The 17,902-nt window shown below is 52.4% G+C and overlaps 1 protein-coding gene and 1 long non-coding RNA gene across 37 annotated transcripts in view; one reads left to right on the forward strand and one right to left on the reverse strand.

Annotated features, from left to right (window-relative positions):
- Celf4 (CUGBP Elav-like family member 4) overlaps positions 1-17,902 on the forward strand; it is a 281,102-nt gene that overhangs the window by 259,547 nt on the left and 3,653 nt on the right. For 6 of the 36 annotated variants that reach the window (XM_087896184.1, XM_087896182.1, XM_087896183.1 and 3 more), the window contains exons 9-14: positions 3,654-3,719; positions 5,394-5,477; positions 8,484-8,567; positions 12,114-12,192; positions 12,467-12,638; positions 17,449-17,533. In XM_087896184.1, coding sequence (XP_087752310.1) covers positions 3,654-3,719; positions 5,394-5,477; positions 8,484-8,567; positions 12,114-12,192; positions 12,467-12,638; positions 17,449-17,502 — 539 coding nt within the window. In that variant the 3' untranslated portion in view covers positions 17,503-17,533. Of the gene's footprint in view, positions 1-3,653; positions 3,720-5,393; positions 5,478-8,483; positions 8,628-12,113; positions 12,193-12,466; positions 12,639-17,448; positions 17,535-17,902 lie in introns of those variants that run through there. The other 30 variants (XM_087896185.1, XM_087896186.1, XM_087896193.1 and 27 more) reach the window with 9 other exon arrangements.
- Positions 16,182-17,266, reverse strand: LOC148120038 (uncharacterized). The gene is made up of 2 exons (XR_015734728.1): positions 17,107-17,266; positions 16,182-16,862 (listed from the first exon to the last, which is right to left on the reverse strand). It is a non-coding gene; the product is annotated as an uncharacterized LOC148120038 (long non-coding RNA).

Here is a 17,902-nt window from a genome sequence, read left to right on the forward strand (position 1 = left end):
CCTTGTAGACAGAGGCTGCTCGGTCGCTTCTCGGCCACCCAGACCTGAAATAATCACACAAAACTGTATTAATTAAAACACTGCTTGGTCAATAGCTTATGCATATTTTTAGCTAACTCTTACATCTTAAATTAAACCATTTCTATTAATCTGTGAATTACCACAAGGCTGTGGCCTACTGGTAAGGTTCTGACTAGCAGCTGGCATCTTTCTCTTTTGGTAGCTACATGGCATCTCTCTGACTTCACTTTCTTTTCTCCTCTATCTGTTTGGAATTCCCGCTTTGTTCTATTCTGCGCTGCCATAGGTCCAAAGCAGCTTCTTTATTAACCAATGGTAATAAAACATATTCACAGCATACAGAGGGGAATCCCACATCAGTCCTCCTTTCTGGCTATCAGAGCAAGGGGACATTAAAACCCAGTCTTTGTTAGATGTTAGGATTCCAGGACATTGGATTGTCCCTTAGGAGGTCAAAGTTTAGTTGAGAGCACCATGTCTCCTGCCCTACTCCATCTTTAAGCATCACACCCAAGCCAATCAAGAGGGAATGTCCTCTGATTCAAGATGGCCAAAGACTCAAGGGAAGATTTCTGCAGGCTAGAGAACCCCAGGAGCATTTCTGGTGAGGAAGCCCATGCCAAACTTTAACAGTTATGGTAGACAGAGAGCACAGCTCTAGGGTGGGCTGTTCCGGAGATCCAGATGCGCGAAAGGCCTACTTGGAAGGAGCAGAATTGTTAAGAAGCAGGCCAGTTAAGGACAAGAGGCCAGTCTGCAGCAGACCCATCTAGGCGGAGCAGATTCACGCTCATCAGAAACCGCTATGGGTCTTGACAAAACCTAGCAGCTTGGAGGTTCGGATTTCACAGTCTAGAAGGAAACTGCAGTATAAACCGGCTGTAGCAAGAGTAGAGTGTGATCTCCATGCTGGAATAACATGGGAGAGAAGAACTGCCTAGCTCTGGACACAGAGTTGTCCTTGATTCCAGTGCTTGGCCTAGAATGCAGCTTTCAGCCCGCAGGGGTCTGGAGAGGGACTTAGAGCCCAGCAGATCTGGTGTGCTGTAAGCATGGGGACTCCTGCCTGGCACAGGTGGTGGAGGGGGCGGGGCTTGGCATGCTGGAGGCAGAAATGACTGTGCTAATCTCAGGCATGGTGGCTGGGAGATGCCACCCCTTGCACATCTGGACATCTTCTTCCCCGACTCTCCACTGCCACTAAGTCCATCTGGATCCCCAATTCCTCCCCACCCTCACCAGCATCTGTGAGCCATTTCTCTGATGGAGTTTGGAGACGCTTCTTTCCCTTATTTGTAACAATCTGCCATATCCCATAAACAATTCCCCGACAGAACCAGAGGAGGGATGCAGGGAAGGGAAGAAGAAAAGTAGTACATTAAAAAAATTAATTTACCATCTTTAAATGCAGAGTTTGGAGCCACCGTAATGAGCGAGATCCTTCAAAATGTTCGCTCTTTGGCAGTTACTAATGAGGTCGTTAGGCAGAAAAGCAGAGAGGGGTCTCTGCATGCTGCTCTGCAATCTTAGCCCCAGTAGCTCCTCTGTTCCCCCATCTTGCTCATGTTGGAAGTACTGAACGTGTATGATTTTTGTTTTGTTTTGTTTTGGTTTTGGTTTTTCGAGTCAGGGTTTCTCTGTGCTGGACCTCACTTTGTAGACCAGGCTGGCCTCAAAATCACAGAGATCCACCTGCCTCTGTCTCCATGAGCGCTGGGGTCAAAGGCCTGCACCAGCACCACCCAACAATGTGTGTGGTCTTAGGAGCCACGCACCCCCTTCAAAGGACTGGCTCTGACAAGCACTGAGAACTAGTTATACTTTCTTCCCAGTGCAACGTTTGCTGAGCCCCTCTCAGTAAGCTGGGCACTGCCTCTAAATGGTACAGGTTGTTTTGCACAATGGTTTCAAACTTTGCTCTGTTAGAAAGGACACCGTTTCTTACCTGCCTAAAGGTGCTGTATGGGTGAGCATCCAGAAAGACCAAGATAACAAACCAGACTTGACTGTTATCTACACAGCTCAGAAGAAAGCAAAGGAGACAGGAAAGAGGGAGCAGGAATTAGCTCTGCCAAGCATCACAGTTTGGGGTTCTTGGTTCTAGTCTCCACCATGGAGAAAAGTAGGGACTGGATATTGGGCTGGGACAGCCCCAGGCAGGAAATACCTTTTATGACCCCTCTTTAGCTCCTTCCTGCTAGGCAGAGCCCCCACTTGTGGAGAGTTGTGCATGCCCCCAATTCCTAGTGCTTATTATATCTGTCACCTGCTTATTTCTAGGGACTTTTGTCTCAGGCTTTTCTAGAGGCTCCTCTGAGCCCTAGGTGCTGTTTCCCTTGTGGAATTTTACCTGAGAACAAGAGCTCAAAAGGAAGTGGGCATTATTCTCATTAAAGGCATTGAAGCCAGCTTGGCTGGTATGGGTTAAAGGACATGTGAGCCCAGAGGCTTTTCCTCTGCCATCTAGGGTTAATCAGTTTATTCCCAACACAGTGGGACTGGATCCTCCCTGGGTGTGGACATCTATCTCCATTCACCTCCCTGGGCCAGCCCACTCCTCATGTCAATCATCAGGGGTCTCAGCAATCAAGGGCTGCACCCACTACTTGTCCATACTTAATTCTTCTACTGAGATCCCCTCAGCACCAACAAAGGCCAGAGGCAAAGCAAGTCTCTCCCCAGTCCAATTTCCCCGAGGGTCTTGGTAAAGTTTCCATTCTTCTAGCTCCTTGCCTTCTCTGGGAGGTATCTTTCTCCAAGCCCTATTGGTCGACCCAAGGGATGTGATTTATATTGCTCTTTATTGCTGTGATAATAGCCATGATAAAAAACCAACTTGGGATGGAAAGGGTTTATTTGCCTAAGTATCATGGGCTTTCTATTGAGGAAAGCCAAAGCAAGAAGCTAGCGCAGGAAATGAAGCAGAAGCCATGGAGTAGTGCTGCTTATTGGCTTCCTCCCCATGATTGGCTCAACCTGTTATACAAGTCAGGACCACTTTCCCAAGGGTGACACTGCCCACCATGAGCTGGGCTCTCCTACATTGACCATCAATCAAGAAAATACCCTAAACTTGCCTAAAGGCCAATCTGATGGAGGCATTTTCTCAGTTGAGGTTCTTCTTCCCAGATGAATCTAGCTTGTGTCACATGACAAAAACCCACCAAGCATAGGGCCAGAGTCAGGGCGAGTCCTTCCGGAGCTTTCATTCACTGCTCCTACCTTCTTCTGGGAATCTGTAAACAAAGGCCCCTCAACCTGAGTGAGCACCCTTGGCTGCTCAGTCCCTCTCCAGGGCCAGGGCCCTCATGTCTCCCCAACCAAGGCCCTCATGGTCTGGCATCTCTCCCCAGCCTTCACAAGCTTCTGCATGAGCTGATCTCAGTCCCACCCCAGGCCAGCTTCACTATGCACTTCCCAGCTGGAACAGACAGTTCAGTACCTACTTAGGTTTTGGGTACAGATCAGAGAACTCCAACAGGACCCAGCTCTCAAGGCGACTGTCTCAGCTGTCCTGCTTTGGAACCAGTCTGTGGTGACCAGGGAGGGCAGCAAAGCCACACTGGGCATGGTGGGGGCAGGGGCTAGCTTGGGTGGACGTCACTGACCTCTGCTGTCTTGGCTTCCTGCAGCACAGAGCCCCACCGCAGCGGATCCCCTGCAGCAGGCCTACGCTGGAGTGCAGCAGTACGCAGGACGTTAGTATCCACGCAACCTCTTGACTCTTTCACCAGCTCTACCCATCTTTCCACACACCGCACCTTCCCTCTCCAGCCCTGGTCCCAGGCCTGCATGAGGCAGGGAGGGAGTAGTGGGGGCTACTACTTCCTAGAAGGAAGGAGGGAGGGCGGAGCTGGCACAGCTTTCATCACCATCCGGGCTGTCTTCCACCTTGGATTCTCGACATGGGGCCCTCACATAGGGTGGAGAGAGGGCCAGAACTCCTTGAGTTGGTGAGCCAGAGTGAAGTTTTGCCCTTGATAGGCGGTGACACATTTGATTTCCTGTCCCTATGGCACTACCTGGTATGTGCCTGGGAGTCCCATGTTACATAGCTACGTTGGTTGCTGCTCTGTGCAGTCCATGGTCTCTGACCCAGCAAGCAGAGGCCTGGATATGAGAGGAGGAGCAGCTCTAGAGGGGAAGAAGCTTCTCCTATCCAGGCAACTAAGATGGAGCCCAGAGGAGAGGCAGCAAAATGGACAGGCAGGCAGGAAGAGGTGGCCTGAGGCCAGCAGGCCAGGTGTCTTAGAATCCAGCCAAGCTGTCAGTCAAGTCTCTCCCTTTGTCCCACCACTTGGCCACATACTCTTGTCATCCCTACCCAGCCCGCATCCACTGTCTGGCCTGGCTAGGGCACTTCTTCACTGACTTTGGAGATCTAGTGATGCCCCCCTGTGGGTGATGGGGCTACCTAAAAAGATGGGATCTTAGGAAAAGTTATTGTTAAAGTTTTTGGGCACTTCCCAGCTCTAACCTCAGGCTCTGCTGCCGTGGGAGCCAGGCTGGGCTGCTAGGAGAGAGAGCCCTTCCGCCCTCCCTCTGACCAAAGCTTTTCCAACCAAACACAGAGAACAGGCCCGGCCCCCTCATGTTACACACACACATACACACACAGACACACACAGACGCATACACACAGACATACATACACACATAGATATATACACACACAGAGACACACACAGAGTCACATGCATAGACACATACACACACAGAGACACATATACAGAGACACATACACACACAGACATGTACACACACAGACACATATACACAGACACATGCACACAGTCACATACACAGACACATACACACACAGACACACACAGAGACACATATACACAGTCACATACACACACACACAGTCACATACACAGACACATATACACACAGTCAAATACACAGACACATACATACACAGAGACACATATACACAGTCACACACAGACACATACACAGAGACACATACACACAGAGACACATACACAGACACACACGCACAAACACATACACACACAGAGAGACACATACACACAGAGACACACACAGAGAGACACATACACACACAGACACACATAGAGAGACACATATACACACAGACACATACACACAGGCACATACACAGACACACACACACACACACACACACACACACAGAGCAATCTCTGATCTTCATACTGACATTTCCCCTCCATAGGTAACCCAAACTGAGAGATGCTTTCTCTGAGCTGCCTGAGCTGCTGTACAGCCTGTGGCTGGTGGCTCTTGCTAACTGACACTGAAATCTCTCTCTTTATTCTGGCCTCCCACCCTGTCTATGTCTCTCTGCGCCCTGTTGCCATCTCTTGACTTTCTCTTCGGCTCTCCAGCAGCTGCCTACCCTGCTGCCTATGGTCAGATAAGCCAGGCCTTTCCCCAGCCACCGCCAATGATTCCCCAGCAACAGAGAGAAGGTGAGTCTCCAACCCTGCTCCTCCCCACTCCCTGAAGAGGCTGCTTCCCTGGGCCTCTGGCCTCCCCAGGCCTCTGACAGGCCTTTGGTTAGCTGTGAACACGGAGGTGGGTGGGAGAGCTACTGGGCTAGAAGAGGTCCTCTCCTATTCATACAGGGAGGTGTGCATCTTACAAGAAGCCCTCAAGTCAAAGTAGCCTGGCCCCGGGGCAGGTGACGGGATACCATGCCCCTGGAGCCTGCAAGCCATGCCCAAGGCACCTTCTCTACTCCCTACTGTAATTTGTGGTTTGACACAGCTCACATGTATATACATTGGTCTTTAAAAACTGACCCTTGAAAATGGGGAGGTTGTTCTCCTGCTGCGGCAAGCCCTGCCAGTCATTCTTCCAAACAAGACCTAGTAGAAGCAGTTAAGAATGTATTTGCTGGTGGAGGCCTTGTCCCTGCTCCAGAGAACACATAGGTCCACCCCCTGTGGTGATCTTCTGAGGTCCGTCGTCTGTGTTCCCAAAGCAGAGCTGGGAAGTGGGGCTCCAGCAACGGGGCAGCCTTTGCAACACTGGGCACTGAGAAGGAGATGGTGGGTAGCCTCAGGTGGTCAGGGAAGCGAGGTGCTGCAGGAGGTACAGTCCACCTGCCTTCCCTGAGGGGTAGGGCTTGGTCAGCGTGGAGGGCAGGGAGGGATAAATGCTCAGGACTGGAAGGAGCAGGCACAGGAGGCTGGTTTATCCTGTGCAGGATGCATGTCCCCTCCGGGTGATGGGGAGAGAGAGGTGGCATTCCCAGACAGGCTCCACGGGTAGGTGTGTGATGGGAACAGTGCAGGTCAGTGAAGCGGGATGCCCTCCCTAGACGGTCGTGTGTGGGCAGAAGTCAGAGTGTGGGTAAAGGACAAGCAAGACCAGAGCCTTGGCAGAGATTTCATGGTAGCACCCATCAGTTTTCCTCCCAGTACCCAAAAGCCACAGAAGCAGCAAGATAGGACACTCTATAAACAATCATCCCAGAGGCCTTATCACAGAAAGCTGCGCTTGAGAGTGAGGAACGCAATCAAACCTCATCTTCTTCACCTCCTGGCAAGGGTGACCTGTAACGAGGCCATCAAGTCTGTCCCAGCAGTCCACATGGCAGGTTCCAGTGGTTTCCGAATGTCAGGCAGGCTGCTCCTGAAGCAGACAGTGTCCGTGATCTGGGGTTTACGTTACTCCCAGACGACTTTGAGTACACACTGATGCAAATCCCTTTGGTGAGAGAGCCCCCAGCAGTATGGATTTCGAACTACACCCCTCTGGGTCTGACTCTCAGACTGACCACGTCCTGTTTAGGTAACTCCACACAAGTCCCTCCACTCCATCGCTTACACAGCTAGAACAGAGGGCAGTTCCTTAGAGAGATGTGTGTACCATACTCACTTAGGTCTGCTCTCCCAGGCAGCAAATGTCTACACACAGCCCCTCTCCACCCAGTTACCACCTCCTCCTAAACCTCGAAAGGCATATTCCTGTGCATCAGACAACTCCTGAGGACTACATCATCACATTTCCCCATTCCCAGCACCCCAGAGGCCTGTGGGCCCTGCAGTGGCTGAGTACCAGCTGGGTCCCCAGCAGTGAGCTGGTCAAGGGGAGCAGTCCCTCCAGGCCTGTTGTACCCAAAGAGCCCTTTCTGGGGCTGTGGCTTTGGGGCCTACCTTCCTGCAGTCCAGACCTTCCTCAGTTAGGTCAGAGCCACAGGGGTGGACCAGGAGTCCCATTATTGCTGATGTAGGATTACAGCAGAGAGCTGTGCCCCAAAGGCCTCACAACGTTTGCTCCTTGCTTACCTCTCTGTCAGATTCCTTCATCTCTCTGTCTTAAAGGCCTATAAATCCCTAAACTCTGCTCCATGAGTGTGAATCTGAAGGAGTATGACTTAAATTGGTCCTCAGTGGTGGCCTCTGCCCTGAAGAGTCCACCTCAGCGTCTAAGGGATAGACGGCAGATGCTTCTTAGGATGACAGGATACAGACTTGGGAAGATTTTTATTTAAGTAGTTAAAATCAATCCGTCTGACCACTGCAAAAGAAACACAGTTTTATCTGGAAATTATCCAGGCAGGCTATGGTTCCTGACAGATAGGCAGAAAGCAAAAGCTCACATGATGAAAGCTACAGACTTGGTTCACATCCTGGCTTCTCCTCCCCCCACCCCGCCCCAGCTATGACTTTTGAGCGATGATTGAACCTCTTTGGAACACAGTTTTCTCAGCTGCAAAGCGGTGACAGCTAAGTGAGAGGGTGCTGCAAAGGTGAAGGGAGTCCCATACAGCCCAAGGATGTCCAGCTGCTGTTCAGATGAGGGGGGCAGCTCAGGGGCCTCCCTCAAACCGTTCCTGTGCCATGTGCTAGATCAGGAAGGGGAAATCTTGCTTTCTGCCATCAAGACTAGGAAAGTGGAAGGTATGGAGCAGGGCAGTGGGGCTTTTGAAAGAGATCTATGTGAAGCCTGGGTCTATGAGCCTTTCTCTTGGGTTGGCTGGTCAGTCTGAGCTAAGGCTAAAAGGGAGAGAAAGGAAGTGTCAGCACAGGGAGTGCCATTTCCTCAGCCCCCCCCCCCCCAGAACAGGGATTGGACAGGAGAATACCCCCAAGCTCTGTGCTCCTTCTTCAGCACCTCATTTCCAGGGACATAGTTGATCAGACCTTGGCATATTAAGCCCATTTTCAAAATTGACTCTGGTTGCCCTTCCAGCCCCAGAGCTGCTAGGGTATCCGTGATTGACCCTTTTGCTAAACGGAGGCACAGAAGGGTTCAGTGACGTGCCCAAGGCCAAGTAGAGATTGTAGCTCATATTAGGGGCTCAGTAAACTCTCCCGTTTTGGGGAGTCACTCCCGGACTTGGAAAAGCCTCCACCTCCTAGCCCCGCCCTCCTTCCCTGCTGCACGGCCTAACTCACCTTTCCTCTGTCTCTCTTTTCCCCACCCTGCCACCCCTCCTCCCTGCCCCGCCCCTCCCCGCCCCGCAGGGCCCGAGGGCTGTAACCTGCTCATCTACCATCTGCCCCAGGAGTTTGGGGACGCTGAGCTGATGCAGATGTTCCTCCCTTTCGGTAATGTCATCTCCTCGAAAGTGTTTGTGGATCGGGCGACTAACCAAAGTAAATGCTTTGGTGGGTAAAGATAACAAACCATTCAGCTTCACCTAGGATGGGGGCTGCTCCCACCGACTCCTCCTGCTCCTTCACACTGCCCCAGGTGCTCCTGGGCCCAGCTTCCATCTCTCAGTCCTTTTCTTCTGTTCTGCTCTTCCTCTGGCTTCTCGGCTTTCCCTACTCACACTCACGTGGCTCCCACCCCCCAGTCCAAGAAATTTCTTCCTAGCCCCAAAGCCCAGCTGCAGCCAGCAAGAGAGGGAAGGGGTCACTGTGGGTGGGGGGTGAGAGTGTTGCACGCAGAGCCAGAGTGCATTCCTCTTCCCAGCAGCCTCCCATGCTCAGAGAGTCTGGCTTGAGCCCTAGGGTGAATGATCCAGGGGGCAGTCAGCCCGAGGAGGCTCTCCCTACCTGCCCCCTTAGCCCTCTCTCCATCTCTCCGTCCTGCCATCTCTCCCGTGCCTGCCCTGCTCCTTGCTCCTCTCATGCCATGCAGTGACCCCACCCTTACACCCACTTCAGGGCCACCAGAGTGGGCATCGTTGAGGAGCCAGGAGGAGACTGCCCTCAGCAAGTCTAAGTTCTGAGCACAATAGCGATGTACAGCTGTGAGCTAGGCTGAGTACCAGGCAGTGAAGCAATAAGGAAAGGAGGCTAGAATGGGCATAGGGCTGGGATGAGAAGGGGCAGAGGGCAGAAGATGAGGGATTGGAAGATGAGCGGGCTCACAGTACTGGAGAGGAAGGACTGCACTAGACTTCTGCCGTTCTTCGGGAAGTCTTTGACTCCTGTTTTATAAATTTAGCACCCTTATCCAGATAGGTCCAGATCTCATGGGATCCTCTCTCATGCTCACACCTCTTCTTTCAGCTCCTTCTTGATCCATCCCCCTCCTTTTCATTTTCCATCAGAACATCCTTCTAGGGCAGTATCTACTTGTGAGTCCCCAAGGGATACGATTATCGAGCCCATGGAGCCCCATACATGGAGCCAGAGCTGAGTCTGCCAAAACTTCCTGTGACTCTCAGATTCTGTGTGTAGGAGGAGGGAGTGGGAGCCTGTGATGGCCAGGGAACGTAGGGATGCACCCTGTAGGGAAGGCAGCACAGATTGGCAAAGCACCAGGGAGCATGAAGTATTGGGGACTTTCCAGTATGGGATCAGATCACAACAAACTTGGGGACTCAGGGTGTGTCTCCCAGCAGAGTCAAGATCTTGGCTCAATTGTGCCCTCCCCTCTGGAGCTATGACAGGAAACTCATTTTTCTCCAATCACACAGGGCTGCCCCAGCATCTCATTTCTCCTTGGCTATGAAAAGCAAAGAACTGGCACGTCTCTTTATAAATTAAGATGATGCATATAAAACCTGGAAGTCAGGTCCATTCGTGCTTTACTTTCCAAATGTCATTTACGCCACAAACGTCACGTAAAGATCACCGCTAGGAGCCTCTAGCCACATCAACCTGACTTATTGTCTGTCCCTATGGAAACAACCCTATTTTCAAAGTCATTTCTGTGGTGCCTACCCCCAAAGCTTAGTCCCTTAGACTACTTACACTCTCCAGGGCCAAAGCTTCCTTTTCTTTTCTTTTGAGACCCTGACTGTACACCTTCTTCTCTCCTTAGGCTTCTGTCTTGCCCCTGCTCCCCCTTAAGCCCACTTGGGTCTCCTGGCTCACTCCTACAGGACAGCCTCCTTTCCTTTATCAGAGACCTTTACTGCCAGACCTTCAGTGATCACTCACGGGCAAGCCATTGGACGTTCCGAGCCTCAGTGCAGTAGGGATGCAACAGTTGTCCCTGAGGGGTCCTGTAAGGGTCTATGAGGTGGAAAAACAGAGGCTTGGCTGAACAGACCTTCTGAAAAGGCCACGGTCTCTTTTCTTATAAAAAGTGTGTGGCTGTAATCACGGTCCTGTGCTAACGTGCACCCCTCACAGGCGGCATAAGCCTCCCAGAGCTTCATGAGGGAGTGTGTAGCACAAAGGCCCCCACTTTGGAAGGAAAACATCCTTCCTCTGAGGCTTTTCAGTGTTTGGGAGGCAGGAACTTCCTGAAGGTGGGGTAGGAGGCTGTCTGGCAAAGGAAAACAGTAAACAGGGGATGTAGTGCCCAGAGCCCAGTCTTCTTACAGATGCCCTTGTCCTACTAGCTAGATGAGGGGGGCCAGCTCCCCTGAGCTCAGAAACACTCCAGATCCTTAACTCCCAGAAACACTGTCTTTCCAGGAAGCTGGGCTGCTGTTTTCTGCAAACTTCTACCCAGTGGCCATCTCTCCTTTTGGCTTCACCCAAGACAGCTCTGAGGTCCTCCCTCTCCTCCCAGCTTTGCCCTTCTTTCCTCCAAAGACCCACCGAATCTGAGTGTCCCCCTAGAGTCGGTGCCAGAGGTGCATGTGTGAGAGCCGAGAGTGGATGCAGTCAGGCGGGGCCAGGGCTTAGCTTTGCTCTCCTTCCGTAGTTAGCTTGGGGGACAGCAGTGAAAACAGACTCCCACTCCCACTCTGGAGTCATCAGATAAACAGGTCCGTGGAGGGAGATGGCTGGAGGGGATGCGGGACTGGAGGCTAATGGCCACCTGCTTTGGTACATGTTGATGCTGGTTTTGTCGCTCTGAGCCTGACTCTAATCACTTATGCATGCACACGTGCACAAGTGAGACCCAGAACACCCTTTCCCTCATCTCTCATGATACACGTCTGCATGAATAAACTGAGCAAAGCAGGAAGGGGGACAAGAGGACGAGAGGAGAGCCAGATGCAGACAGTGTCTGGGAGAGAGAGCAAAGGTCAGAAGAGAGCAAGGGTGTAGTTAACTCAGGATGCAGTCAGGGCAGGCCCAAGATACACAGCAATTATTCAGGAAAGCAGCTACTTTGCATGGTTTCTGGCCCACACACCTTTTTTTTTTTTCTTTCTTCTTTTTTTTTAAACCAATCTCACAGCCATCTGTAGACAACCATGCTCTGTGTATAGCCTGGCCATCTCAGCCAAGCTGGGCTTCATGGGTTTTACAGGACCTAAGTACATTTTTTACAGAAAATAAGCCTCTGAAACATAATGAGTTAAACAAAGCTCTGAAGGTTTATTTATTTCCTGGAGTATTTGTGGCAAGAGGGCGTGCTTTTACTTGATGCCCCTAATTCTGGTCCCTAGTAGCCTGGCTCAGTGGATCACAGAAACCCCTTTCTCAGGGGCCAGTTAGGGAACTGAGGAAATGCATTCAGAGGCTACTCCCCAACCTAAGCCACAGTCTGGTCTATCTGCGGGTGTTGCTCACAAGCGAAGCACCGAACATGACAGTAGTGGAAGGCGCTCCTCATCCCTAGGAAAGGCTGGTGGTGCAGGACAAGTCACATTTGTGTGTTTAGCCAGGGAGCTTCCCACGATGGCGAGGGCTGCGCACAGCCCCAGGGGTGAGGCGGGGTTGGGGGGGTGACCGGGCGGTGGAGTGGCTTCCCCGACGTTCCTCCCTCCCGGCCCTCGCACTCCTCTCTCTCCCCAGGCCGGCACCCCGTGCCCTCCCGCTGCCAGGCCCCCTCCTGTCAGGGAGGACAGTGTGCAATAAGCTCCTCCGCCCGCAGGTGTGTCCGCCCTCTCCCGCGGGAGGAGAGGGCCGAGGTGGCGGGCCGGCCGGGGTGGGGGGTGGGTGGGCGCCGGCGTCACCGGGAGCCGAGGAGCAGCCGAGCCCGGGCCGGGGCGCCAGGCCGGGAGGGGCCTGCGGGCGTCGGGGCGGGGCTGAGGCCGGGCCGGGCCGGGGGCGGAGCCTCGAGCCCCGCTCCTCCCCTCCCCTCCCGCCCGCAGCGGCCCCGGGCGGCCCCGTGGAAACCCAGGCCCTGGTCCCTCGTGTCTCGCCAGGCTTCGTGAGCTTCGACAACCCGGCCAGCGCGCAGACCGCCATCCAGGCCATGAACGGCTTTCAGATAGGCATGAAGAGGCTCAAGGTGCAGCTGAAGCGGCCCAAAGACGCCAATCGCCCGTACTGAGCGCCGGCGGGAGCGTCCCCCGGGGGAGACCAGGACTCGCACAGGTAATCAGGGGCGGCGGGGTGTAGGGACGGGAGGTTTGGATGGACCCGTCGCCTACTCGGGCCTTCCTGCGCCCCGCCCTCACCTGTGCCTTGGACCCGATGCGCCCTGATCAACCTGCTCCTGGCTCAAGGCCTACATTATAGGCATAGGACTAAGGTCATCCTGGCAGAACCAGGCTCGGCCATCCCCTCTGCTTCCCGACCACGAAGTGTTGAAGCTAGGAACCTCTGTGAAGTGAGCAGAGCCTTGGGCCTGCGCCTTCAGGCTTCCATTGTGGTCCTGTTAGACAGGGACCCTGGTTGGACAGATGGCAAGCTCAGGTCCTGCAGTGAGAGAAACCCTCAGGTTGAACCTTCTCCCAGACTCCCTGGCTTTTGTACGCCCAGGTTTGCTGGCAGCTTGCTCCTTGACTACTGTACCCTGTAGCTGCCCTAGCTCAGCCAGGACAGGAGGGTCAGGGATTTTTCAAAGGAACTTTAGAAAGAAACACAGCAGGAGGACACTGACCAGAGATGAAGTTCACATGAGACCTCTTCTAGCTCTGGTTGCTCCACCCCACCCCTTCCTCCTCTTATTCAGCAGTACTGTGCCTCGGGCATTGTGTTGTGTGTGTGGAGGGAGAAAGTTGGAGACAGATTACTTAGTATTGGTGGGTATATGAATGAAAGCTGGACTGAAGTAACATAGTCAGAATTGTCAGGCCAGCCCGAGCTGCTTTGGAGTGGACTACAGAAGGTGATGGAGGGAGCATCTGTGGACAAGTGGCCTTCTCCTGGGGCAAGGTCAGGGGCAGAGTGTCTAAAGAGCAAGCAGGGGACTGAAGGTGTTGCAGGGAGGGCTGAGAAGTGGGAGAGACCCTGAAGGGCACAGTGTAGATTTGGGCGTCCTCTGAAGTGGGAAGGGGTGTTGGAGAGGTGTCCAGGGGCCTTGGGGTAGTCTGATGCTAGGCTGCAAGGGCTGCTGCAGCTAAGATCTGCTGTGTTGACCTTAGTCCAGGGCAGGACAGGCAGTGTGGATGCTTTCATACTTTGAAGGTAGAGCCAAAGATGCTATCCCTGACACATTAGAAGGTGTGGAGAGGGAGAGGACCCTGGGGAGACACCCACAATTCATCCCTAGTGATAGAGAACAGAGAGTCTGTAAGAAAGATGAGGCATGTGAGAGTTAAGCCATTAGGTGGAGGTTCAGGAGCGTGGGAGGGAGCCCCCAGATTCCCTGTCTCTCCTGTCATTTCACACTTCCCTGCAGGGGTACAGGCACCAGCAGAAGAGCCTTCTGCACCAGCTGAAGCAGGGGATCTTTACTCTCTCTGTGAACTTTAGCCCATACTCTGTAAGCCTGAAAGAGCAAAGCTGACTCTGGCCTCCTTGCTTCCCAGTTCTGCCAGTTTCTGCTGTATGTGTACATGCAGGCATGTTGGTTCACAGAATCTGAGCACCATTTTGTGCTGGGTGTTGGGGCTGAGGATACAGAAGTGAATGGGTTCCAGCACAGAGTCATGCACACACAGGCCCCAAGGCACAGCCAGCAGATGGGTTTGCTCCCAGAGAGGAAGTCACAAAGCTCTTCCCTGACATTGAACACACTCCCTGGAATAGAGAGAGAACTCCAAGGTGCATGCCCAGGCTTCCACTTCCTTGCTAATGAAACCACGATTTTGGAGCTGATCAGAAGGAGGATTTGCAGGTGCCTTAGGGTACTTTAGCTAGCAACTCTAGTTGTACCCTTATTGCCTAAGCAAGGGTAGAACCTCTAAGTCAGAAATTCCTAGATGCAGAATGGAAAAAGGCAAGTGTGTTGTGTGGGATATGAAGTAAGTAAGAAGTGGACCACAGGGTGGACAGACCCAGCTGGCACTCAGACTTGGAAGGAGTTCTTCCACCAGTAAATACAAAGGCCATGAAGATGACCACCACAGACTTTCATATACCAGGCATTGATCTGACAGGTAACAATTGGTAACATGTAGCTACCAGCCATGATTCTAGCAAGAAATATCAGAATTCTTCCCTCACATGAGAGCACAGAGGGATTAAGTGACTTACCCATCAGCCAGTGAGCAATGGAGCCAAAATTTGAGTTCCTTCCAATTAGGGAGAATGGAAAACTATTGCCCTTATCACAGCTCTGCTCACACACAGCACCTTGAACTTCAGAAAGCACGCTATATGACTTCTTTGGAACTGGCCATCTGCCTGCCTCCTCCCTAGGATGCGCAGTCTTAAACGGTTATCAAGATGTCTTGTCGTTTTCATGCAGAGAGCATTTAGTGCCACTGCCTTTGCAGCCCAAGAGGACGGAGGCTGTAGTAGAAGGGTTCTAAGAGAAGGCGGGGCTATGCAAGGCAGCTGAAGGGCTGCCAATAGGAGGAAAGAGCACACACACAGAGGCCACTCAGAGGATGTACTGTCACAGGTCAGGGGAGGTCGTTATAAATGATGAGGGGAAGGCTTGAGAGACCAGGAAAAGCTGGGAGCAGCTAGGTGGTCACCCTGTAGTAGTAAGATGGGATGGGCAAGCAGGCCTGGTGGTCAAGGCCAGGTCAGAGCCACTGTGATGCATGTTTGGAGAAGAGAGATTCAAGCAAGGTAGCTAGGTAGCTAGGCAACATGGCTAGGTTTGGTTCCACAGACTGAGGCCCCAATAGGGTAGGGTCAAGGCTGGGGACAGCAAGTCTCTCCTCCCTTGCTGGTTTCCTGTCTCCAATGATTATCTGGGCCTGGTGTATCCTCCAACCTGTGCAAGTCTGGACTATAGCTTAATGTCCAGGTCATTTATGGCTAGAGCCAAGTTATGAACTGGTCTTGCCTGGTTCAGGCTGGTGGACCAGAACGTTCCAGACTTGATCTCAGCTTACCCATGCTGGTCAGGACTGCATTATCACCTCCAGGGCTGTGCTCTGTAAGGTACCCCTCCTTGGAGAATGGATACGAATGGGACTGTACTGTGTGTCTGCGGCCCAGCGTAGGAGAGATGAAGGCTGTATGAGAGGCTTCCCTGGTGGAGCTTTGAGAAGAGGGGCTGTATACGTTTAGGTCTGAGTCCACATGCCAAGAGCAGTGTCTGGCACCCTGGGGCAGCTGGACTGAAGCTTCAGGGGAAAGGAAGAGCAGACTCGGGTAGGGAGTTCCGACTCTGGACCAGTGTGTCTTCTCACTGCAGTTTTCAGAGCTGACACCCGATGGCAATGTGCTCCTTAGTTCTTCACATCTCTAACCAGGCAGCCTAGCAGGGAGGGCTTCTCTGAGGGGCTGGGCATGCAGAGGAGGGTGGCAGTCAGGATGCAGTGGGCACATGAAAGCAAGGCCTGATGCTGGAAAAGGAAAGAACCCAGTGTGAATTGACCGGCAGGGTTGCTGGGGAGTGCCTCTAGGAAGGTTGAACTGGAGGCCATGTGTGCACCCAGTTGCTTGGCAAATGAAGTTTATTATCTACAGTACCATTGTGAGAGTCCTGGTTTCCCTTCCACTTTTTAGGAAACCAAGGCAGGGTTTCCTAACTTCACAGGGGCGGGCGGGTTGAAGACACTGGAGACAAACGGAGAATGTGAAGGTCTTAGCACAGGCTTGAGTGTTATACAGAAACAGGGAGCAGGGAGCCAGCTCACAGATAACTTCAGGAGGGGAGTAGGAGCAGGGACCCTAGACACAAGGGTATCCCAGAAGAGAGCAACATGGTGATGACTACAGAGCAAAGAAGTTCTTTACCCGAGGGTCCAGTCAGGGAGGCGGGACAGCCTGGAAAGCCGCTGGTGACAGGGAGAGGAAGAATGGAGGACTGGTCCAGAGCCAAGGGAAGAGCAACAGGGGGCAAGGCCAGCACCCTGCGTTCTGCAGCCCCACCCTGCAGCTCTCTGCAGGCCTCCCCGAGGCCCTCACAGCACAGAAGCGACCTTGGCTTGGCCAGCTGGTAAACGAGTCAGTATGAGGTGACCACAAAAGGAATGGGCAGCGCTCGGGCTGCTCCAGGACGCCAGGGGTTTTGATATAATTTACTCTAAAGGAAAGGCGTTGCTTTGCCAGAGTGAGGAAGTGTGAGCCTAGCAGTGGACCAGAACAGCTTTTCCAAGGGCGGGGATCCACGGGTGGGGATCCAAGGGTGCTGCCCAGGTGGACTACACCGTGGTGGCGGCAGAGTGCCTCAGGAGACTCAGCTGTCCCTCATGCACAGCCCTTCAGGGCACACTGGCTTCCCTGCAGGTCCTCAGGTGAGGAGAGCTCTACCTGTGGGGGAGAAGGAACCAAAGGTGTTATCAGAGCTTGCTCCCCGACACCTGCTTGCTGGCTATGGTGGTGTGAGGGGCTGATTTTTTTCTGGCCCCCTCACCAAACTGCCTGTACCCCTTCCTCTTCCCAACGCATGATGGATGCCCTTAGGGGCCCCGTGTGAGGTTCTGCTCCTGTTCACGGTGTGCCAGGTGTCTGCATAAATAGCTGTGTGTGTATATGTGTGTGTTGATGTGCTCACCTTGTCTGTCTGCTGGCTTCCTCCATCTTTTGAGTTCCCTTTGGTTCCCCTATGATTTGACTGCTGTTTTCTCATCCAAGCTTTTAGACTGATGCTGTGGTCTGGTGCTGTATAAATATTTTTCCTTTTCATTTTGTTTAAATTTCTTCCTTCCCCTTCTTTACCCTCAACCCTCTCCCTGTCTCTCCTCCCTCTCTAATCCCACTTGCCCTACCCCTTCCCTCTCCCCACACTCTCTTGTTCCCCTTTCTCTCTCTCTCTCTCTACATATATAAAAAAATATATATATATATAAATCTTTTCTTCTTTTGTCATTCAACCAAATTCCAACAACCCAACCAGGGCCAGTCAAATCCACCACAGTCTCGCGCTGAGCTAGGAATAAAGTTCACGTAATCACATGAGAGTGGAGAAAAGTCCCCCATCCGTAAGTTCAAATCAACTCAAAGTTCACAGTGTGACATGACGGCGTCATGTAACAAGGCTAAGAATCGGTTGCATGACACTTGCCGTCAAGTTTCGTGGAGGTGCTGTGATTGGAGCGTCTTTTCTTGGATGTCGTACCCGTGGATGATTGGCCAGTCATGATCACACGTGCATTTTCTTAACCCTTGTGCTGCCACGGTCTCTTTTGCTGTGCTCATTTTCGTTTGTTCTTGGTGCTTGCAGTGGTTTTACTTTCTGTTGTTTGGTTTTTCTTGTTCAGCGTTTTTATTTCTTTTTAATGCTTCTCTAGATGTCACATAGAGAAAGAAAAAAAAACAAAACAAAAGAACAAAAAAAAATTAGTAAAACT

This window comes from Myodes glareolus, chromosome 13 (assembly GCF_982192425.1).
Source record: "Myodes glareolus chromosome 13, mMyoGla1.1, whole genome shotgun sequence".
NCBI lineage: Eukaryota > Metazoa > Chordata > Mammalia > Rodentia > Cricetidae > Myodes > Myodes glareolus.